This window comes from Eleutherodactylus coqui, chromosome 4 (assembly GCF_035609145.1).
Source record: "Eleutherodactylus coqui strain aEleCoq1 chromosome 4, aEleCoq1.hap1, whole genome shotgun sequence".
In the NCBI taxonomy this organism is placed as follows: domain Eukaryota; kingdom Metazoa; phylum Chordata; class Amphibia; order Anura; family Eleutherodactylidae; genus Eleutherodactylus; species Eleutherodactylus coqui.
In genome coordinates, this window is record NC_089840.1 from 13288948 (window position 1) to 13313199 (window position 24252).

General features: G+C 44.5%; 1 protein-coding gene across 2 annotated transcripts in view; it reads left to right on the forward strand.

Annotated features, from left to right (window-relative positions):
* Nucleotides 1-22469, forward strand: part of ADAMTS5 (ADAM metallopeptidase with thrombospondin type 1 motif 5) — a 115586-nt gene extending 93117 nt beyond the window's left edge. For both annotated transcript variants that reach the window (XM_066599086.1, XM_066599085.1), the window contains one exon: nucleotides 21211-22469. In XM_066599086.1, the coding sequence (XP_066455183.1) occupies nucleotides 21211-21766 (556 nt within the window). In that variant the 3' untranslated portion in view covers nucleotides 21767-22469. The remainder of the gene's footprint in view (nucleotides 1-21210) is intronic.
* The last annotated feature ends 1783 nt before the right edge of the window (nucleotides 22470-24252 follow it).

Below are 24252 nucleotides of genomic sequence, written 5' to 3' on the forward strand. Positions count from 1 at the left end.
ACCCCCATTGTTTCCATCAGCTGATTACTATGTAACCGTGGGTCTGTAATTTTTGTATTTTTTTTTGTCTTTCTGTATTCCCCCTGTCTATGTAAGCGCTACGGGATATGTTGGTGCTATACAAATAAGGATTATTAAATGTGACCAAGGGCGACCTATGCATGGAGTTTCTATGTACTCTATAAACAAAGGTGGTTATTATGAAATGCAAGGAGAACATACAAAGTCTGTGCAGATGTTGTCAGATTTGAACCTATGACCCCAACACTGCAAGGCAACAATGCTAACCACTGAGCCACGAGAGCAGCAGAACCGCCACCTATTGTAGAAGTATTGTTGAAAGTTTAGTTCGATCTATTTTGGACCAAACCGAAATTCGGAGAACTAATCAAACTTTTCAAAAGTTTGCTCATCTCTAAAGGTGACATTTTGAGCAGGCAGTTAGGCTCGGGATAGATTGGATGTGTATAAAAAGAATGTAGCAACTCATTTTGTAGCATTTCATTCGTACTGGTTTTCCTTTAGATTTAGCAGCCTTTTAGTTGGTAGAAAATACCCTGTCCAACTTCTATCAGGGTCGCCTCTCGAAATTAATGACCCCAGTATAATGACTACTATACATGATTGTATGCAATGCTATTATGCATGTCCTCCACACAGGATAGCGACTGTATTGTCAAACTCCAGGAGTTCAGAATCGCTCAAAAGTCCCCAAGTTTTACAATTGCTTGACTATAAGACTTTATTGGTCTTTCTTGAACATTCAGCACTATGCTAATAGACATCTTCACATTGCATTGCTCCGAAACTGCAAAGGTTGGTTTTAATCTAATGTGTTCCACCCATCGACCCCACTCTAAGTCCTCAATGCAATGGAGCTAAACTGAAGATATTAAAATGAACTTAGAAAATACTTTATAGAGCCACCGATATGGGAACCTTATCCTGCAAAGCATCTCTTCACTCAGCTATGAAAGACACTGAATTTGCTGGGGCTTTTTTCCTACAGATACCGATGGTAGACTGAGTACTTCTAATGGAAGAAATACAATTTGAAAGGGAATGAAAAGTGAATTTCTTAGACTGCAAATTGGCCTTTACTGCACGCACTACTAGCACTATGCGCTTGTTTAAATGACTTCAGATCTCAATCTATCCCATTTTAGAGAGTCATTTAAATGTTACAGAACTCTACTCAATAAAGCAATATAATTAGGGATGACTTCTGCCGCAGTTCCAAAACCCTTGGTACCAAGAAGCTGAAAGTTATTAAGATGTTTTGCAACATTTCCCTAATACTATATAAAATATACACATTGCAGGATATAGATAGTTACACACACTGAATGGATACTTTTTTGGAGCGCTCCATCTAGTAGCTCACTGGACCTTCTTTGGCCTTCAAAACCGTAGAAATTTATCATGGCATAGATTCCACTAGGTGATTAAATCCTTCTGCAGGAATATTGGCTCATGCCAATCGGATAAGTTTCTTGTTGTTGCCACAAAGTAGATGGAGGTACTGACATGTTCTGACCAGCTGACAGATAGGGTCATCGATTCATGCTACTTGCACAAAATGATGACCCTCCCATCAGCAACAGATATGTGGATTCATCGGACAAGGCAGTGTTTTTTCAGTGATCCAATTTTTTGCCCACTGGGGTCTTGACTTTCTGCTTCTCTTGGACAACAATGGTGCTGGAACTGGTCATCTAGTGTTATAGTCTATCCATGCTAAGAAACAACGAGTTGTGCATTTGGAAAAGTATAGATGTAGTAACGCTAAATGGGATGTTCGGCATGCTACATCTATAGTGCAGACTGACGGGCACCTTTCGACTGCGCTACACTAATTGGGTAGCATGGCCACTGCCATTCATAGTGGAAAGGGGTCCGCATGGCAAATAGGAAGATGAACCCCATTATGCTGCCAGGTTTTGCCACCCAGCATAGAAGGGCTTGGTGTTTGTTTCAATTACCCATGGGACCCTTCCATAGTCCCTTGACTTGTTAACAATGCAGTTCCTCTTGGGTAAAACTTCTCACATGTTCTTGCCACCCAATAGCAAAAGGATTGGGGTCAACCAGGGTTGTGTTCCCTTCTTCTAAGGGCCTCATGCCCACAGGCCGTCTTATGGATCTCTGAAGTATGGATCCATTCTATAATATGCAAGTGAATGGGCCTGAGCTGCAATGCCAGATACTGTCCATGAACAAGTGAGGCGCTGTTTGTGAGGAAAGCAGCCGTGTTTTCCTAATCTTATACAACGTATCTAAGATAATAGTAGATTCTAGAATAATTCTCTTAAAATTGGGAATTAGGCATAACTTTTTGCTATTTTCTACTCATCCCATACATAGTTACTTGATTACATTCCCTTATACTACTTCTAGCATTTGGAATACTAGGAGCTCAGTTTATAGCATTGGAGAATTGTAACCTTGAATTAATCAGTTCCTGGCCTTAAGTGACTAACCTTGCTAAAAATTATTGCCCCATCTGTGTGATTGATTGAATGTTGCATGCAGGAGAAGGCAGCTAAAAAACTCTGTGGACATACAACCTATAACAAATAAATTAGTTGTACCCTACCTTGGCTGGTACCGAGGCTTTGTAAATAAAATACATCTTATTACATATTAGCTGGCTTTAACGCCACTCACTGACATTATGCAGAAAGAGAATAAACCACATAATGTAGCGAAAGCTTTTTAGTCTTCAGTGGTTACATTTTCATTAAGAGTTGTGTCACAGGGCGGCCGCAGACCATCCTGCTCGCCTGCTCTTGGGGTTGTGGTCCTTTGCAAACAGAGGAGGAGCAGAAGCATTACAGATAAAAGCTCTATAAAGCAAATATAAGTGAGAGCGGACCGAGTGAGTGTGCATGCTGTATTCAAAGTGTGCTGCTTCTTAAGTGTGTGACTTGGGATTGGTGACTGTGGATTCAGAGACTTTGGAAGAGTCACTTGTATTTATTTACTGGTTATCTATTTTAATTTTTGCACATATTAGATAAAAATATATCTGTACAATCCACATTTAGAATGGGCTCCATGATTGTCAATGCCATCCAGTGTACATCTTGTGCCATGTATGCCGTACTTGTACAGCCAAGTGCATACTGCTGTAGGAGATGTGAGCGTGTTGCGCATTTGGAAGCTCAGATCTTGGATCTAAATGAGCGGCTTGCAACACTGAGATCCATTGGCACTATGGAAAGGAGTTTGCTGCTCACTGAGCTGCACTTGCTGGGGTAGATGTGGGGATAGATAGTAGTTTGGGAGCGAGGAGGAGTAGGCAGCTAGCTGGGTGACATTTAGAAGGGGTAGAGGGAAGTGATCCAAGGAGGCTAGTCTTGAACTGGCATACCCCAACACGTTTGCAAAGTTGGCAGATGTCGGGATTCCATTACAAGATCAGCACGACATGCGCTCTGACCGCCAGGGGGATGTCTGCTCCAGTGAGAAGAGTGATAGGAGCGCAGAGCAGGCTAGACAGGTCCTGGTAGTGGGGTACTCGATTAGAGGGACAAACACCGGGAACGTCGAACACTGTGCTATCTTCTTGGCGCTCGAGTTCATCGTGGGTCGGGTTGACAGATTACTGGGAGGGGCTGGTGAGGATCCAGCAGTCATAGTTCACATTGGCACTAATGACAAATTTAGAGGTAGGTGGAGGGTCCTTAAAAACAAAGGTGATTAGGGAGGTAAACAAGTGGCTCCAGAGTGGGTGTAAGGGGGTGGCTTCTTGGAGAACTGGGTTGACTTTGCTGTTGGCTACAGGTTCTATTGTAGGGATGGACTGCATATCAATTGGGAGGGTGCATCTATGCTGGGGGAGAAGATGACTAGAAGGTGAGAGGAGTGTTTAAACTAGGAACGGGGGGGGGGGGTGGACAAGCAGAGATAGAGGAGAAGATACTGTAGACAGTGACCTGGGACTAAGTAATGAGAATTGGGGTGGAGCGGTGGGAGGTGATACTACAGTTAGAACTAGCAGAACAGTTAGTAGGAAAGCACCCAAAACAAAAGTACCAAAAAACCTCTAAATTGTATAATGACTAATGATAGACGTCTGACGAATAAAGCTAACGAACTGAAAGTAATAAAGTAATAATGTCTGAAGAAAACTACGACATAGTGGGAATAACCGAGACCTGGTTGGATGAAAGCTGTGACTGGGCGGTGAACTTACTGGGTTACAGTCTGTTCAGAAGGAATCGTAAAAAAACGGAAAGGGGAAGGGGTTGTCTTTATGTAAAATTCTATTAAAGCCCACACTCTGGGAAGATATACGTGAGAAAGATGAATATGCGGAGTCTCTATGGGTAGAGATACACAGAGGGAAAAACAATAATAATATCCATTTTGGGTTTTTCTATAGAATACCAAATATAATAGAAGCCACCAAAAATCTGTTAGTAAGGCAAAAAACTAAAGTGTCAAATCACAATGAGGTAATTATTAGGGGGACTTTAACTATTCGGATATAAACTGGGAAGTTGATACATGTCGATTTCATAAAGGTAACAACTTCCTGTCAATTATTGAAGATAATTACTAGAGATGAGCGAACGTACTCGTCCGAGCTTGATACTCGTTCGAGTATTAGCGTGTTCGAGATGCTCGTTACTCGTAACGAGTACCACGCGATGTTCGAGTTACTTTCACTTTCATCTCTGAGATGTTAGCGCGCTTTTCTGGCCAATAGAAAGACAGGGAAGGCATTACAACTTCCCCCTGCGACGTTCAAGCCCTATACCACCCCCCTGCAGTGAGTGGCTGGCGAGATCAGGTGTCACCCAAGTATATAAATCGGCCCCTCCCGCGGCTCGCCACAGATGCATTCTGACATAGTTCAGGGAAAGTGCTGTCTTGCTGGAGTTGCTATAGGGAGAGCGTTAGGAGTTATTTTAGGCTTCAAGAACCCCAACGGTCCTTCTTAGGGCCACATCTAACTGTGTGCAGTAGTGTGGAGGCTGCTTTTTGCAGTGTTGCACATTTTTTTTTTTTTTTGTATATCGGCCGTGCAGAGCATTGCGTCCTGCAGTAATTTTACATTGTCCAGGGCCAGTAGTGGTGAGGCAGGGACAGAAGACATATTTAGTGTATATAGGCAGTGGGCCTTTCCAAAAACATTTGGGAAAAAAAATCTATTTGGACTGCCTGTGACCGTCCTCAGTGTACTGGGTCTCTGCTGGGGGTAGTTGTCCTAATTCATACGCAGCAGTAGGGGTAGGCCTAGAGGATGTGGACGCGGCCGAGGATGCGGAGGCCCAAGTCAGGGTGTGGGCAGAGGACGAGCTCCTGATCCAGGTGTATCGCAGCCGACTGCTGCGGGATTAGGAGAGAGGCACGTTTCTGGCATCCGCACATTCATCTCACAATTAATGGGTCCACGCGGTAGACCTTTATTAGAAAATGAGCAGGTCCTGTCGTGGATGGCAGAAAGTGCATCCAGCAATCTATCGACCACCCAGACTTCTGCGCCGTCCACTGCTGCAACTCTGAATCCTCTGGCTGCTGCTCCTCCTTCCTCCCAGCCTCCTCACTCCATTAAAATGACACATTCTGAGGAGCAGGCAGACTCCCAGGAACAGTTCTCGGGCCCCTGCCCAGAATGGGCAGCAATGGTTCCGAATCCTCTCCCACTGGAGGAGTTTGTCGTGACCGATGCGCAACCTTTGGAAAGTTCCCGGGGTCCGGGGGATGAGGCTGGGGACTTCCGGCAACTGTCTCAAGAGCTTTCAGTGGGTGAGGAGGACGATGACGATGAGACACAGTTGTCTATCAGTGAGGCAGTAGTAAGGGCAGTAAGTCAGGTCTTCAGAGGGGGAGGCAAGGGCAGCAGCAGGGCAGGTTGGAAGAGGCAGTGCGGTGGCCAGGGGTAGAGGCAGGGCCAGACCGAATAATCCACCAACTGTTTCCCAAAGCGCCCCCTCGCGTCATGCCACCCTGCAGAGGCCGAGGTGCTCAAAGGTCTGGCAGTTTTTCACTGAGAGTGCAGACGACCGACGAACAGTGGTGTGCAACCTGTGTCGTGCCAAGATCAGCCGGGGAGCCACCACCACCAGCATGCGCAGACATATGATGGCCAAGCACCCCACAAGGTGGGATGAAGGCTGTTCACCGCCTCCGGTTTGCACCGCTGCCTCTCCCCCTGTGCCCCAACCTGCCACTGAGATCCAACCCCCCTCTCAGGACACAGGCACTACCGTCTCCTGGCCTGCACCCACACCCTCACCTCCGCTGTCCTCGGCCCCATCCACCAATGTCTGTCAGCGCACCGTCCAGCCGTCGCTAGCGCAAGTGTTGGAGCGCAAGTACACCGCCACGCACCCGCACGCTCAAGCGTTAAACGTGCACATAGCCAAATTTATCAGCCTGGAGATGCTGCCGTATAGGGTTGTGGAAACGGAGGCTTTCAAAGGTATGATGGTGGCGGCGGCCCCGCGCTACTCAGTTCCCAGTCGCCACTACTTTTCCCGATGTGCCGTCCCACCCCTGCACGACCACGTCTCCCGCAACATTGTACGCGCCCTCACCAATGCGGTTACTGCCAAGGTCCACTTAACAACGGACACATGGACAAGCACAGGCGGGCAGGGCCACTATATTTCTCTGACGGCACATTGGGTGAATTTAGTGGAGGCTGGGACAGAGTCAGAGCCTGGGACCGCTCACGTCCTACCCACCCCCAGAATTGCGGGCCCCAGCTCGGTGGTGGTATCTGCGGCGGTGTATGCTTCCTCCACTAAACCACCCTCCTCCTCCTCCTCCTCCGCAACCTCTGTCTTGCAATCAAGATGTATCAGCAGCAGCACGTCGGCAGCAGTCGGTGTCGCGTGGCGTGGCAGCACAGCAGTGGGCAATCGTCAGTAGGTCGTGCTGAAACTACTCAGCTTAGGAGATAAGAGGCACACGGCCCACGAACTGCTGCAGGGTCTGACAGAGCAGACCGACCGCTGGCTTGCGCCGCTGAGCCTCCAACCGGGCATGGTCGTGTGTGACAACGGCCGTAACCTGGTGGCAGCTCTGCAGCTCGGCAGCCTCACGCACGTGCCATGCCTGGCCCACGTCTTTAATTTGGTGGTTCAGCGCATTCTGAAAAGCTACCCACGCTTGTCAGACCTGCTCGGAAAGGTGCGCCGTATCTGCGCACATTTCCGGAAGTCCCACACGGACGCTGCCACCCTGCGGACCCTGCAACATCGGTTTAATCTGCCAGTGCACCGACTGCTGTGCGACGTGCCCACACGGTGGAACTCTACGCTCCACATGTTGGCCAGGCTCTATGAGCAGCGTAGAGCTATAGTGGAATACCAACTCCAACATGGGCGGCGCAGTGGGAGTCAGCCTCCTCAATTCTTTACAGAAGAGTGGGCCTGGTTGGCAGACATCTGCCAGGTCCTTGGAAACTTTGAGGAGTCTACCCAGATGGTGAGCGGGGATGCTGCAATCATTAGCGTAACCATTCCTCTGCTATGCCTCTTGAGAAGTTCCCTGCAAAGCATAAAGGCAGACGCTTTGCGCTCGGAAACAGAGCCGGGGGAAGACAGTATGTCGCTGGATAGTCAGAGCACCCTCCTGTCTATATCTCAGCGCGTTGAGGAGGAGGAGGAGGAGCATGAGGAGGATGAGGAGTAGGGGGAAGAGACAGCTTGGCCCACTGCTGAGGGTACCCATGCTGCTTGCCTGTCATCCTTTCAGCGTGTATCGCCTGAGGAGGAGGAGGATCCTGAAAGTGATCTTCCTAGTGAGGACAGCCATGTGTTGCGTACAGGTACCCTGGCACACATGGCGGACTTCATGTTAGGATGCCTTTCTCGTGACCCTCGCGTTACACGCATTCTGGCCACTACGGATTACTGGGTGTACACACTGCTCGACCCACGGTATAAGGAGAACCTTTCCACTCTGATACCCGAAGAGGAAAGCGGTTCGAGAGTGATGCTATACCACAGGACCCTGGCAGACAAGCTGATGGTAAAATTCCCATCCGACAGCGCTAGTGGCAGAAGGCGCAGTTCCGAGGGCCAGGTAGCAGGGGAGGCGCGGAGATCAGGCAGCATGTACAGCACAGGCAGGGGAACACTCTCTAAGGCCTTTGACAGCTTTCTGGCTCCCAGCAAGACTGTGTCACCGCTCCCCAGTCAAGGCTGAGTCGGCGGGAGCACTGTAAAAGGATGGTGAGGGAGTACGTAGCCGATCGCACGACCGTCCTCCGTGACGCCTCTGCCCCCTACAACTACTGGGTGTCGAAGCTGGACACGTGGCCTGAACTCGCGCTGTATGCCCTGGAGGTGCTTGCTTGTCCTGCGGCTAGCGTCTTGCCAGAGAGTGTGTTTAGTGCGGCTGGGGGAATCATCACAGGCGCACCCGCCTGTCAACCGACAGTGCCGACAGGCTTACACTCATCAAGATGAACAAAGCCTGGATTTCCCCAGACTTCTCTTCTCCACCAGCGGACAGCAGCGATACCTAAACAATACGTAGGCTGCACCCGCGGATGGAGGCATCGTTCTCTATCACCATCAAAAACGGGGACATTTTTGCTTCATCAATCTGTGTATAATATTCATCCTCCTCCTCCTGAAACCTCACATAATCACGCCGAACGGGCAATTTTTCTTAGGCCCACAAGGCTCAGTCATATAATTTTTGTAAACAATGTTTATACGTTTCAATGCTCATTAAAGCATTGAAACTTGCACCTGAACCAATTTTTATTTTAACTGGGCTGCCTCCAGGCCTAGTTACAAATTAAGCCACATTAACCAAAGCGATTAATGGGTTTCACCTGCCCTCTTGGTTGGGCATGGGCAATTTTTCTGAGGTACATTAGTACTGTTGGTACACCAATTTTTTGGGGCCCTTGCCTACAGTGTAATCCAATTAATTTTTTGCCCACCTGCATTAAAGTTGATGTTACCTCAGCTGTGCTGGGCACTGCAACGGGATATATTTATATATTTATGTACCGCCGGTGGGTTCCAGGGAGCCACCCATGCTGTGGGTCCACAGGGAGTTGTAACTGCATGTGTGCACTTCTAAAGAACCCCAGTCTGACTGGGGCATGCAGTGTGGGCTGAAGCCCACCTGCATTAAACATGACATTACCTCAGCTATGATGGGCACTGCAATGGGATATATTTATGTGCCGCCGGTGGCTTCCTGGCACCCACCCATGCTGTCGGTCCACAGGGACTTCACAATAGGGAGTTGTACCTGCCTGTGTCTATGAATTAAAAACCCCGGTCAGGTTGGGGTATGCAGTGTGGGCCGAAGCCCACCTGCATTTAATCTGACGTTAGCTCTGCTGTCCAGGGCACTGCAATGGGATACATTTATGTACAGCCAGTGGGTTCCAGGGAGCCACCCATGCTGTGGGTGCACACGGAATTCCCATTGCGGAGTTGTACCTGCCTGTGACTATTTATAAAAAACCGCGGTCTGACTGGGGCATGCAGACACCTTGACAGAATGAATAGTGTGTGGCACATAGGTTCCCCATTGCTATGCCCACGTGTGCAGTTCCTGATGGCGGTGGCACAGGATTATATTTCTCACTGCTTCTGTACAGCATTGTGGACTATCGTCCTGCTCCTTTTAAAGAGGGTCGCTGCCTAGCCGTGCCAACCCTCTGCAGTGTGTGCCTGCGGTTCCTTCTCATGGCAGACGCACATATAAATAGACATGAGGGTGGCGTGGCATGAGGGTAGCTGAAGGCTGGGCAGGGACACTTTGGTGTGTGCTGTGGACACTGGGTCGTGCGGGGGGGGGGGGGGGGGTTGGGCAGCATGTAACCCAGGAGAATTGGCAGCGGAGTGTCATGCAGGCAGTGATTGTGCTTTGTTGGAGGTAGTGTGGTGCTTAGCTAAGGTATGCATTGCTAATGAGGGCTTTTCAGAAGTAAAAATTGTTGGGAGGGGGGGCCCACTCTTGCCGCTATTGTGGCTTAATAGTGGGACCTGTGAACTTGAGATGAAGCCCAACATGTAGCCCCTCGCCTGCCCTATCCGTTGCTGTGTCGTTCCCATCACTTTCTTGAATTGCCCAGATTTTCACAAATGGAAACCTTAGCGAGCATCGGCGATATACAAAAATGCTCGGGTTGCCCATTGACTTCAATGGGGTTCGTTATTCGAAACGAACCCTCGAGCATCACGAAATTTTCGTCCTGAGTAACGAGCACCCGAGCATTTTGGTGCTCGCTCATTTCTAATAATTACCCTACCCAACTTGTACAGGACCCGACTAGAGGCCATTCCGGACCTAATATTAATCGACAGAATAGCAGGAGTGCAGGTGAGAGACACCTGGGAAATAATGGCAATAATATAATACATTTTCACTTATATTTCCATAGGGAATTTTATAGAAGAGCTATGAAAATACTAAACTTTAGTAACACAAAGTTTTATCGGCTTAGTGAAGCCCTTAACCTTATTGACTGGGACAATGTCCTCAAAAATAAGAGTACAGATCGTAAATGGGAAATGCTTAAAAGCATCTTAAATACTTGCTGTGAGCGGTTCATGCCTTACAGGAATAAAAGAGTTAGTAATAAGAGAAAAGCAATGTGGCTCAATAAAGTTGTAAAGGGGGCAATAAACAGCCAAAAGAAAGCGTTTAAACTACCAAAACAAGAAGGCAGTGAAGAAGCACTAAAAACCTATAAGGGAAAAAATAAATTATGCAAAAAGCAGATAAAAGCAGCAAAGATGGAAAGAGAGATGCCAAAGAGAGTAAAACTAACCCTAAATTGTTCTTCACGTATACAAATAGTAAAAAGATTAATACTGAAAGTGCCGTCCCTTTAATAAATAATGAAGGAAAAATTAGAGGCTGATGAGAAAAAAGCAAATCTACTAAACTGTTTTTTCTCCACTGTATTTACAGAGGAAAAGAAAATGTCAGGCTGTATAAATCTCATCAGTTTAACCCAGGAAGAAGTGCAGAGCCGACTTAAAAAGATTAAAATGGACAATTGCAGGATCCTGATGGCATAGAACAACTGTCTGGTTAAATCAGATGCTACGACCATATGTGGTGAGACGTATCAAAACCGATGCAATTGAAAAGTGGAGTAGTTGCTCATTGCAACTAATCCAATGCCAGGTCCCATGTTTCAGAGACACTATTGTCATGGGGAACAGCTCTACTTTTCCTCTGCACCAGTTTTGATAAGTCTCCCCCACTGTATGTAAATCGAATGCAAATATTTGGTGTTCACATAGAGTAACACTCCTCTACATGGTCTAATGTGCTTCCTTTGAAATTTGAAGCCTACACCGCAATAGGCACATTGGTTTTACTGAAATCAAAAGGAATTTGAACCTGAGTTGATGGCATGTAGACTATTTTGGGAAATCTTGAACTGGTGGAAATGTAATTATAGATATTGGCTTCTATTAAGCTAGAGAAATGCTGTTTTTAAGGCACCGTGCCCAAAAAATAGTTCTTGCTTCAAACATTTGGCTGCTGTATTATGGAAGTAAAAATACTGTTTTCAGACTAGAAACCAAAGTGCCAAACAAAGATTTACACTTAGTACCACCCTAGGTCATTTTTTCTGTATGTTCCCTTAGCTAAAGGAACAGCATAGGCAAACTCTGTTATTTCTCGTACATGAGCCTAAGGGGGCGGAGTATCACAAGTATGTAGATATTTTTCTTTGGTGTTCTTCGACTCCTTGTATCATGTACCGCCATCAGGTCCTGTACTATGTATCAGTTTTGGAATCTTCCTTTAAAATTAAGAGCACAACCCCTTTCATCTGCCATTTTAAACTAGAGGTACACCACCTAACTGTCTTGCTCCCTTACTTGACTTATGACAAAGACTCGTAATACTTCTGGGTGTTAACGTGGGGTAGGCCTCGGCTTTATTAACAAACTTTTTAAACATTTTAACTCTTTTTTAAAACTTTTCAAACTATTAACCCTTCCAATGCTAAGATCCATCTTGATTTCTTGAATCCTTAAAAACACCACTGGCTTTTGTAAGCCCCGATCTCCTCGGGCTTGCCAACCCTCCTCATCCTATACCGCAGCTAGCATGGAAAGTTCTTAGTCTCTAACCAGCTTTAACAACTTCAGAAAAACTCAACACTCCATATGTCCATGTAACCACTGCCAGTAACCCTCAAGGGTGGGTGGGTGAGTGTCTTCCAAATCCTTTTCCTCCATCTTCCCCATTGTGCTCCTTCCACTGTTGTCCTCTTCTTCTTGTCTGACTCTCCTCCCACTTCCTCTTCTTACTCCACCCATTCCACACTATGTTCGCTCCCACTTAACCCTTCTGTTCCCCTGCCCCCCAGTTCAGGAAGCTGCATTAGGCACTCTGTTGCCTGCAAGGACATATGAAAACCATAAAGCATAGTCCTCCACTTAGGACCCTGATCTATGACCCAGGACAGAGAACCACTTAAAGGGGTTGTCCCGCGAAAGCAAGTGGGTCTATACACTTCTGTATGGCCATATTAATGCACTTTGTAATGTACATTGTGAGCCATATAATTATGAGCCATACAGAAGTTATCAGAAGTTTTTCACTTACCTGCTCCATTGCTAGCGTCCTCGTCTCCATGGAGCCGACTAATTTTCAGCATCTAATCGCCAAATTAGACGCGCTTGCGCAGTCCGGGTCTTCTTCTTTTCTCAATGGGGCTCCGTGTAGCTCCGTGTAGCTCCGCCCCGTCACGTGCCGATTCCAGCCAATCAGGAGGCTGGAATCGGCAATGGACCGCACAAAAGCCCTGCGGTCCACCGAGGGAGAAGATCCCGGCGGCCATCTTCAGCAGGTAAGTAAGAAGTCACCGGAGCGCGGGGATTCAGGTAAGCACTGTGCGGTGTTCTTTTTTAACCCCTGCATCGGGGTTGTCTCGCGCCGAACGGGGGGGGGGGGGTTTGAAAAAAAAAAAAAACGTTTCGGCGCGGGACAACCCCTTTAATAAGAATGGCTCCCGTTATGGCAGACCTTCTGTCATCCCAGTATATATAGCATGGCAATTCATGTGAATTGCAGATCTTTAATACTACTTTTTCCTTGCAGTGACTCTGCAGGGGAAATGTGAGGCTAGCCATGACTTCCCCTGGCAAAATCAGCTGATCGACAGGGATGCTGAGAGCAGGACTTTGGGTGATCAGCTGTTTGCTTTGTGCCGCACATTCCAGAAGCGGTTGTGAATCTTTAAAGGGGTATTCTGGTTGGAACACGTTGTCCCCTATCCGCAGGATAGGGAATACTTAGCTTATTAGTGGGATCCCAACTACAAGGACATCCACTGATCCCAATAAGGGGGGTCCGGTCAGACACCAAATGTACAGAGCAGAGATTGCTTCATAGATTTTAATGAGCATGCAGGAGTTCAAGCACTTGGCAATCCCCAGCGCTCCTTTTGTAAGACATGGTGCCTAGCAGTTGAGCTCATCTATTTGATGGATAGGGGATAACTTGCTGCAACTGGAGCACCATTTTAAGACGTTTTCATTGCAGCTTTGCCTGTAGGGGTTGGGAAGCTGTTCATTGTGCATCAACTTATATTCAATGTTCACCATGAGAAAACTGTAAATTGTTTGTGTGAAGTAGCAGGAGAAACTTGATATTGAAAAGGGTTGAATGAGGATTTAAAAACTGTAAAAAGCAGTAGAGCACAGACAACCCCTTTAAGATAATGACCTGACGCAACTCTTGGAGCAGCGTTTTTCCTTATTTATGCAAATAAAGAAGATGGAACTAAAACCTCTGCAGCGCCACCTATTGGATGGCAGGATTCCTTCAAATCAATGTGACTTTTTAATAAGTCTTAAAGGGGTTGTCCCGCGCCGAAACGGGTTTTTTTTTTTAAACCCCCCCCCGTTCGGCGCGAGACAACCCCGATGCAGGGGTTAAAAAAACCACCCGCACAGCGCTTACCTGAATCCCGGCGGTCCGGCGTCTTCATACTTACCTGCTGAAGATGGCCGCCGGGATCCTCTGTCTTCATGGACCGCAGGGCTTCTGTGCGGTCCATTGCCGATTCCAGCCTCCTGATTGGCTGGAATCGGCACGTGACGGGGCGGAGCTACACGGAGCTACACGGAGCCCCATTCAGAAAAGAAGAAGGCCCGGACTGCGCAAGCGCGGATAATTTGGCCATCGGAGGGCGAAAATTAGTCGGCACCATGGAGACGAGGACGCCAGCAACGGAGCAGGTAAGTATAAAACTTTTTATAACTTCTGTATGGCTCATAATTAATGCACAATGTACATTACAAAGTGCATTATTATGGCCATACAGAAGTGTATAGACCCACTTGCTGCCTCGGGACAACCCCTTTAACAATGATTGGGAATAGGAAACCAAGTCAGAAAACCATGCACAGACAGCTGTTTCGGGGTCTTTGTCCCTCATCAGTGTGCAGTAGGTTTCTGGCTTAGCTGGTGAGAGGCCTAAAATTTGGATCAGGAGGGATGTTGTGTCTCCTTAAGGAGAGCACTGAAATAGTATGTGGAGACACCTAGAAAATTAGACAATCTTCTAATATACATGTATTTAAAATTCAGCTCACATTCCTTTCTTATAGCAGTGCAGTGGCCCCTATCTGCACAGTAGAATGGTCTAGCCCATGGACAGGTCTGTCCATAGTAATGGCTGTCTGTCACAGGATTCCTGGTGTTCAACTGACACTGATCAGATATCTAATAGGTGAATATTAGACTACTGAGTAGCAGAACTCCCAGTTTTACTACCGGCAGCATCATCATGTCTGTCAGTGTTTGTGGAGAAGGTGCTCGTATATTTTTGTGGTGGTTTTCTGGTTCAGTTGACTTTCCTAATAACATGACAACATCACCAGAAGTTGGTTGTGTTTTTTTTTTTTTGAGCAGTTAATTTTATTAACAGCTGTTAAAGAAAACACACAAATAAGGGAGATTGAACAATATGTCTGCAGCGCCACCTATTAGAAGGCAGCGTTCCTGCAAGTCAATATTAGATTCTTTATACAAGCCTTGTAATAATGACCAGTCATTGTTACAGGGCTTGTATAAAGAGTCTAACATTGACTTGCAGGAACGTTGCCTTCCAATAGGTAGTGCTGCAGAGGTATTGTTCCATCTCCCTTATTTGCATATTACCCAGAGGAGCATGGATGGCCTTATAAATCTCCTCACTCACTTACCTTCTAGGTGCTCTCCATAAGGAGAAAAGATAGTGTTCCTGAGAAAACACACACAAATGTCTCCAGGTGATGTTTTCATGTTGTTCGTAAAGTCAACTGAAAAAGAAAGCCACCACACAGAGAAGTCAGGGAGAAGAATATAAGAGCTGCTTGTCCACAGACATTGACCAACATGAGTTAAGCTTTTCAGTAATCTATTTACCGATAAGATACCCAACAACAATCAGTTCTTATTTACTGTAGCTTTGCCAATTATATAGATGACCAAGTCATCAAGATATAGCAGAGATGAATCTGCTTTATTTAAACGGGTTGTCCGGGGAACCATAATCCTTAACTGGATCTGCAATGTTGAAACCTCCCCTTCTGGCCCCTTCCAACTATGGTGCACATGGTATGGCCTCTCTCCATACCTATGACATTATAGAAAGGGGCTGGCTGTTCTGTTCATCTTTATAACTAAGTCAGCCCCTTTCTCTGTCTCAACCATGACAGATTCCACCTCCCATCACCACTTCTTTAATTCTGTTTATGCAACATGATAGGTAACTTTGAGCTAAGATAGTGCAATTGTGCTAAAATCCAGTAAGGAAAATGTATCAATGTATTGGTGGTTCAGATTTACTTTACCTTTTACTTTAATCCAATCTGCTAGATTAGAAAATTTAAAGGGGTTTTCTGGGATTGCAGATTTGATGGACTTTTCTCAGGATAGGCCATCAAGTTGGTGACGGTCTGACTGCCAGCATCCTGCCAATTGCCAATCAGAAATAGTGGCTATTAGAGATGAGCGAACGTGTTCGGCTCCGCCCCTTTTCGCCCGAACACCGAACTTTGCGAGCAATTCCGTGCTCGGGCGAAAAAAGTCCGGGGGTCGCCGTGGCAGCGCGGGGGGGGTGCGGCGGGGAGTGGGGGGGAGAGGAAGAGAGAGAGGGCTCCCCCCTGTTCCCCGCTGCTGCCGCCCGCGCCGCCGCGCCTCTCCCCGCCCCCCGGCGCCCCCCGAAGCTTTACGCGCGGACACTGAAGTCCTCGGCAAAGCCGGTGTCCGGGTGCGTAAGTGTTCGTTAAGAACACGTTCGCTCATCTCTAGTGGCTCTGTCTGGTACTGCAACTTTGTTCCATTCACTCAAATGGGACTGAGAGTCATTAAGCTGTAATACCAGGTATAGTCAGATCCAAAGTATAGAAGTTTGTCCGGTAAACAATGAAGTAGACACGGCAATTGATGCATTGCTACATCCCCTTCAGTTAACTGATCAGTAGGAGTACCGGAAGTCAATCTCCACCAATCTGGTATTAATGGTCTATCCTAAGAATAAGCCATAAGTTTTTAGTACCAAAAGACCTTATTAAATCTCCTATAGCTTTTTTACTTAGATATCGGGAGAGGGCAGGGAACCAATTTACCCTGACCAAGACAGTGTGACTTGTCAACCCGTCCAAGGAACCTAGCACCAGGGCAAATGCCGCCCCAACCTTGCTTTAGCTACACCCCTGCTCTGTAGGGCATTTTTTCCTTTTATTCCCATGTCATCAAATACAAACTTGTAATTTTGTGTGAAGAGGCCTACGATGCATTTGTTCATTGTTGTCCTTGTCAGCAGATGTAAATTTTGGCACTTTACCATCTTTTCTATTAGCTTTGTAATTTCCCAATAGAAGAACTCTTCTGTGTATTCTGAGATAAGATTATGCAGGTTTTTACTCAGTATTTATACTTGGACTAACCCAACCGTTCCCAGAAAGTGGGCGTCTCAAACCTTCAAGTAATAAACAAAGAGGATATTAATAATGTATTAACACTCCATCATGCTAACCTCATACACTTCAATCACCATATGTTAATGAGAAAAGAATTTGAGATGTTCTTCCCAGTAGGACTAGAATAATTTTGGTGGGAATTAAAGAGATACTTCTGTAATATTGGAAAGATCATAATATTCATAAGCCCATTGGTAGTAGCTTTCATGAGCTACATCAGTATAATAGATAACGGTTCTAATAATGTTAGACTTCATCAAAACTTACAATTTGCACGTGTCAGCTGATGTATTTCTATAAAGGAAAATAAGTGGAATTGTCAAGTTGACGAATCCCATTCCATCCCATCGGGATGTTATTTCCTGAGCCTGACTCTGTAGAAAGAGTAGAATTCTGCTTCCTATTAACTGTAGGTGAAGAGCACAACTGGTGAAAAGACTGTAAATAGGGTTTATCATAGTTTTGGAAAGATTAAACTTGGTTCATCAGTGTGTGATCAATGGGAGTCCAAACAGTCATCAGAACAAAGGGTCTCCTTTAGTGTTTTCCAGGCACAGTAGCATGTGTGACTATGCCTGAAACTGTAGCTCAGCCCCATTGAAGTAAAAAAAGCAATGGCCCTATGTGGGAGTCCCACAATAGATGTGGATTTAGAGATAAAGCATATGTTGCAGTAAACAATAACAGTATAGTCTCTTTAACTTGACACACAGTTTCAAAATATAGAAATGCAGTGACATTACTTAGCAATGCAATCTGTAGTGTTCGACAGTACAGACTCTAAAATCTTGGCAACACTGCCTCAGCTTGCCACTCTTTTAGTTACTTAACAGCCCTGGTGTGACTCCATGGACACTCTCAACCAGAGGCGTAACTTGAACCTCCTGGGCCCCAATGCAAAACCTGTACCAGGGCCCCCAACTATAATGCTTTATTCATAGTACTGGGCTCCCTATTATGGAGAAGAGAGTCCTTATGGGCCTCCTAAGGCTCCTGGGCCCGGGTGCAACCGCATCCCCTGCATCCCCTATAGTTACGCCACTACTCTCAACCATTCTTAATGGTACGCTCTCAAAGTCTTTTAATGGCAGATTTCTACTCTCTCAGCAATACAGCAGGTCCACGATTGTAGCTTCCAAAGCTGCAACGATCCACCTCACAAGAGACACTTTTGCTGTGACCAGAAGACTCCAGAGCTTTTCACAGCTCAAACTCAAGCTACACCTAAGCTCTTCCACACTGGCTTTTCTCATGACTTGGGGCACACCCAACCTTGCACTGCCCTCACTCCACCACTGTGGTCATCACAACAACCATATCCTGTCTTTTGTATCAAACACAGGTACAAGCTTGCAGGGGGAGATGTGCCCCACCATTTGTTAATGCCCCGTCCATCATGATACTCTGTTATGCAAACCTTCAAAATACCTAATGTGAATGGGCTCAAGACCAGTCATTCAACGTCTGTAAGGGCCATGACAGCCGGTTACACAATACATTGCATATACTCATTAGCAATGCACAATAAACCTATACAGCTATGCAATACTCATCAATACTATAGCATCTCTTCAGATAAGCCTTAGCATTTCATATCACTCCAAGTGTAGCATTTACCCGATACACTTGGTAAACTTTTCACTCCCCTTACACATGACATACTGTACCTATCCAATAGTTTAGATCTAAGACAGATTGGGTAATATTTTGACAATTGCAACAATCCATTTTATGAAGGAACGTTGTGAGGTTTTGTTTTGTGTATCTGCTGTCTATTGAATCCAAACCAACATCGGAACTCAAACTCTAAAGAAATGATTTATGACTAAGAAAACCCTCGAACTTACATCTAAAATTGGAATGAAGCAGATCTATAATTTACAAGTTGTCCTTACTATAAAATTCAAAGACTCCTGCTAAAAGCAATTCCTTTTATACCAAAAGCTTTCATAAGTTAAATTAACCACTCGATAAAATCTGAACGATGGCAATTCAACGCTATGGTCCATATGCTAAAAGCTTCGATGTGGATGCATTGTAAGCACTCTTACCATTCTGTAGATCTTGGTGCCCGGCGTGGAGAAATGCAAGTGATATTCTGCAAGTGACAGCAGATTATCTCATCTAGCAGGGAAATGCAAAACATTTTCTAGTTATATGGGCATAGAGCTAAACAGCGGAGTCCTCCACAGGAAGTTAATTCGTCTTAAGAAAAAATGAAGCCAACGAATCATTTTTATCAAACAAGTCTCCAGGGAAGAAAATGTGATTGTTTTCCTTGGTTGATATATTCTGCTCTCAGGCGCTGGAGTGGAATTTGTTTATTTAGGTATTTATTTTTATATATGGTAGAATACCACCTTGCATTGCAGTACAAAGGACACCGAAAATGTATTAAAGGGCCTAATAAGGCATTGAGGTTAATAGGAAGTAAGGTCAAGATGGTCGTATTGAGCAGTATGCAGGACACCTATGGTGTAGAGTATATTTACATACTGGGCAGGCATGCATTTACCAACATCAGCTTGAAATATGTCTAATTTGAAGGTTTTGTCCATCTTTGTCACCATTCTTTTTGTATTGCACCAATGCACCTAATATAATCACTTTGTAAACTGTGTTCATTAACAATTTGCTTTTTCGTGTGTGTACACTTTGTAGATGAACCAATGTTCCTCCATGGCTAAAGACTACAAGGAAACCCTGCATAGCCCAAATCTTCAGTTATGATTGTTTCTATTTAACCCCTTGAGTGGCGGGTTTCCTACCACCCTGTCGTGCCCACCAGGGCAGGTTTTTTAAAATGGTCTAATCATTGAATTTCAACTAATTTTGCAGTTGCGTCTCAAGAGCCATAACTTTTTCATTGTTCCATTGACATGGCCATATGAGGGCTTGTTTTTTGCGGGACAAGTTGTGATTTTTTTAAACGGGGGAGGAAAAAAAGAAATGGGGAAAAAAGAAAAAAAGGGGCCATGTCATTAAGGGGTTAAATAATGTATTAACTTCCTTCTCTGGGTCATTATGAGGCATGGATACCACGTGTGTGATTGTATTTTTGATTTTTTACAAAGTAAAGGGAGACAAGTGTTTTTATTATTTTTTTTTATTATTATTTTTTAAGTTTTTTTTTTTTATTATTTTTTTATTTTAATTTTTTGTCCCTTTAGGGGACTTCCACAGGGACCCATCAGGACCCCTGATCACATTCCGGGGGTCCGATGGTGACAGCCCTTTACATTCTGCAGTTACAGCCCTTTACATGCAGCAGTCACATAGACTGCAGCCTGTAAAGGGTTAACACAGCAGAGATCGGAGGTTTTCTCTGATCTCTGCTGTAAGAGCTGGTACCTAGCTGTCCTCTGACAGCTAACAACCAGCTCTCCCTGCCACAGAGACCATCAGCTTGCTTCTGACAAGCCGATGGTCTCTATGGCAACCTGTAAACAAAGCAGATTGCCAGCACATCGGCAATATCTTCTGCTGGTTTTTCAAAGCCCTTGCTTTGTTCTCTGTGGGTCTGTGCAGGCAGAGCACCCTGCCACAGCTTGTGGCATTGTGCTCTGCAGCTCCCATAGGGATACATAGCCCGGAAATCTTCCAGGCTATGTTGCTATGAGCAGTGGAGCTCGTCCCGGAAAATTTCCGGGCGTGCCACTCAAGGGGTTAATGCTCCCTATGCCAACTTGCTTTCCTTTGCCTGAATGAGCCCTTCTTAGGTCTGGTTCCCTCAATATGTCCAGTGGGTGATCCCCACCACTCCCTCTAAATGGCTATTGTTGGAATTTATTGACAGTCCAATGTTGCCTCTTGAGAGTGAGTAGTGGGGACTGCCCACTTAACATATTGAGAGTGCCAGGAGTTGGACCTAAGAAGAGCCCATCTGGGCAAAGGGAGGTGAGTATGGGAAAAAGTGGGGATAGAGTCAGCAGGAATGCGGATAAAAAGCTATCCAGCCGGCCTCATTGACTTTATCTAATGACGTGTCCTCTTTAAAGATAAAGAGCTAAATTATGATTCTAATATATATTTCTCATATGTGTATTACGTTATATACTTTTTGCTCTATAAATATTCGACTTTTGGAAGCATTGTAGCTGTCTAGTTATTGCATGTATAGAGAGCAAAACAACCATAAAGTAGTCAACTGAGCCCTCTATAGGGGAGAGTATTATGTTCCTCAGTGAGTGTCCAGTAGATTTTGGCTGGTGTCTGTTTTATGGTGTATTTGTATTGTTTGTGGCCTATAAAATGTTTATTACTCTAATTTGTTTTACAGCAAAGGCTACACGGATATTGTCAAGATCCCAGAAGGAGCAACCCATATAAAAGTGAGACAGTACAAGGCTAAAGACCAGACTAAGTTTACTGCTTACCTAGCATTAAAAAAGAAGACCGGAGAATACATCATTAATGGAAAATATATGATATCAACTTCAGAAACTATTATTGAAATGAATAGCTTTGCCATGAACTATAGTGGCTGGAGCCATGCCGAGGATTCATTTCACAGTATGGGGCATTCCTCTACGAGAGAAGTTTTAATTGTGCAGATCCTTGCTACAGATATTAGTAGACCAATTGATGTACGCTATAGTTTCTTTGTACCATCAAAACAAGGTTCAACAACAAACAGCATTAACAATAACGTGGTTTCTCAAAGTTCCCAACCTCAGTGGGTGACTGGTCCTTGGTTATCATGCTCTAGAACATGTGACACTGGATGGCATACCAGAACTGTCCAATGCCAAGATGGACAAGGAAAATTAGCTAAAGGGTGTCTACTTTCTCAAAGACCCTCAGCATTTAAGCAATGCTTACTAAAAAAATGTTAGCCAAAGGATAGAGACTGTCTCAAACGACACGGTTTTTACTGTGTAAAAGCAGATCTAGCACGTCAAAGTTGGCTAAGGTTCGGTTTGAGCTCAACCAAAATAACTTAAGGGCTGTACAATATTTGGGCGACCATGAAGATATTCTTTGAGACATGGGCTCTTCAACCAACCTTAATGGTGGAAAGGCGTTCCTTTATAAATCACATTATGTAGGTGATGGGATAGATGCCGGGTTCCTTAACGTCTTGTTTGCATCACCTACCTCTCAAGAAGAAAGCCTTCAGGAACATCTACTAAATTATACTCGTGGACAGCATGTCGTAGGTTATATTTGTGGTGTTTTGTACATATGTGTCATTAGGTGTGTCACATTATAATATCACTTCTTAAGAACAGTGATTGACCAAAGTAGATCTACAGCTCCATTTCTCCAATCGCTCCAAGTATAGCTGTGGATATTTACTGGAAAAGAAGCTTGCTGGTGGTTATCAGCCCAATAGTGTTTACTTTCACCTTTTTTTTTTTACCGGTGAACCAACATTGAATGACAGATTTCTATTCTAGAAAGCGTGATATTTCAAAGACGTTTGTTTACAAATTAAATTAGAGCCACCAAGCAAAATGTTAGGTATAGATAGGCATTTTAGCTGAAACTAAACATTTTAAGGGCATTGACATTTCAAATTTGAAATATGAACAGCCAAGTGGGTGTCTAGATATCTGACATTCCCTTTGGTTGGATGAAATGTTTTTTCTATGGAAAGGTGATTATTCTGTTAGGAAGGAAAAGTGGAAAACAAAGAATTAAAAAGAACGAAATCACCATAATAACATGACAGCAAATTGTCTTAAGACAAGTAGTATATTTTGAAGAAGCCTTCATGTTGAACAGTTGATTCTAGCTACAACTAAGCCAAAAGGATAAAAAGACCTTCCACAGATGGTATATTTCTTCATGTAATGATCTTACAAATACTACAAGGTGCTATCAGTTACTTGGAGAAGCATAAGTAGGAAAAACATCATAGTAGTATGACAACTCTGAATCTGTAGATATGCTTATTAGAAATGCTCTACGATACATTTCCCAGGTTCAGCGGGGTGTCCATTTTTCAATATGGGACTTTTATTTTATCAAATTAAGTAATGCTAAAGCTCTATCAATAGGACTATTGGGGCTGTCTGACCCATTCCATCAAAATTTCAGAAAAGTCCTAAAACTTACTTCTGGCAAACTAACATTTGATACCAAGCCATGTATTCCATAGAGACAACTTTTATGGCTTCCATGGGACTCAAAAAGAGGGCTAAAACGGTGTAAAAGATCCTTCAGCACCATGAGTGGAACTAACTGTGCACAAGTGGCCAAGAGCTTCACCACTGCTCCAAGATTCAACCAAATATCAAAATACACCACTGCAACTGACTTCAGATGAGAGATGTCAATACAAAGTTAGCATTCTATGTCTCATAAAAATGCATCCAGTAGAGGTGATGCTTTGGCTATATTACAGGCATTCTCAAGTCTGGTGGAGTGGTGAATTTGGATACTTGCTCAGAAAGATGGGGCCATAACTCAGGTTAGTTTTCCAAGCATTTCATAGACACCATAAATATGTGCAAAAAGGAGAGGGCAAATAGACCTAAAGAGCAGAAGTGAATATATTTTGGTTTCATTAAAAAAAAAGCAAAAACAAACACAGCAAATAAAATTTGGTAAGCTAAAAGAGCTTGCGGATCCTAACCATATTGATTATTCACTAAGAAAAAAGTCAATGCATAGTATTCACGAATGGCTGTAAGTGCTATAAAAAGTGTTCTCGACAGTATCATTTTTCTCAGTGACAAGGACATTGTTCTGAGATTTGGAGGCATCCAGTTACAAAAGGCTTATTAAAAGACTGCAGCCTCACAGTTTGTAAAAAAAAACAACTCCAACACCACCTTTCAATGTGGTTTCCCTGAGTACTATGTGCAAAATATTTGTAGTAAATAAGTATAAACAAAGACAATAAAGGAGACGTATAGCCAAATGATAAATTAGGCTTTATTTTTGTCTAACTCACTTATCTTTTGCAATGACCAATATCAATACCGACAGTTTCTAATGCCTAAAATGTAACTGTCTAATTATTTTTTTTTATCTGAAGGACAGGCAATATTAAGACTTTTCCTTATATATTTAATGAACAGATTTAGGCTATTTTTATATAATATGACTCTTGAATTGCTGCCTCTCTCATATTCAGCTAAAGACTGTTACTAGGGAAAATCCATATTCAGCTCCTTCACTGTGATCCTGCTGATTGCTCCCCTGTGGGCATAGTTCAGGAGATAAGACATGGCTTTTATCATGGTTTTCACTTCAGTTCTTTTTGAACTCTGATCTTATCTCTTTGCTTGCACCACTGTGAAGAGAAGCTGAACAGAACTTTTTGTGTGGAAGGATGGACTCAACTTTTCCTCACAGTGTGGCAGCCATAAAT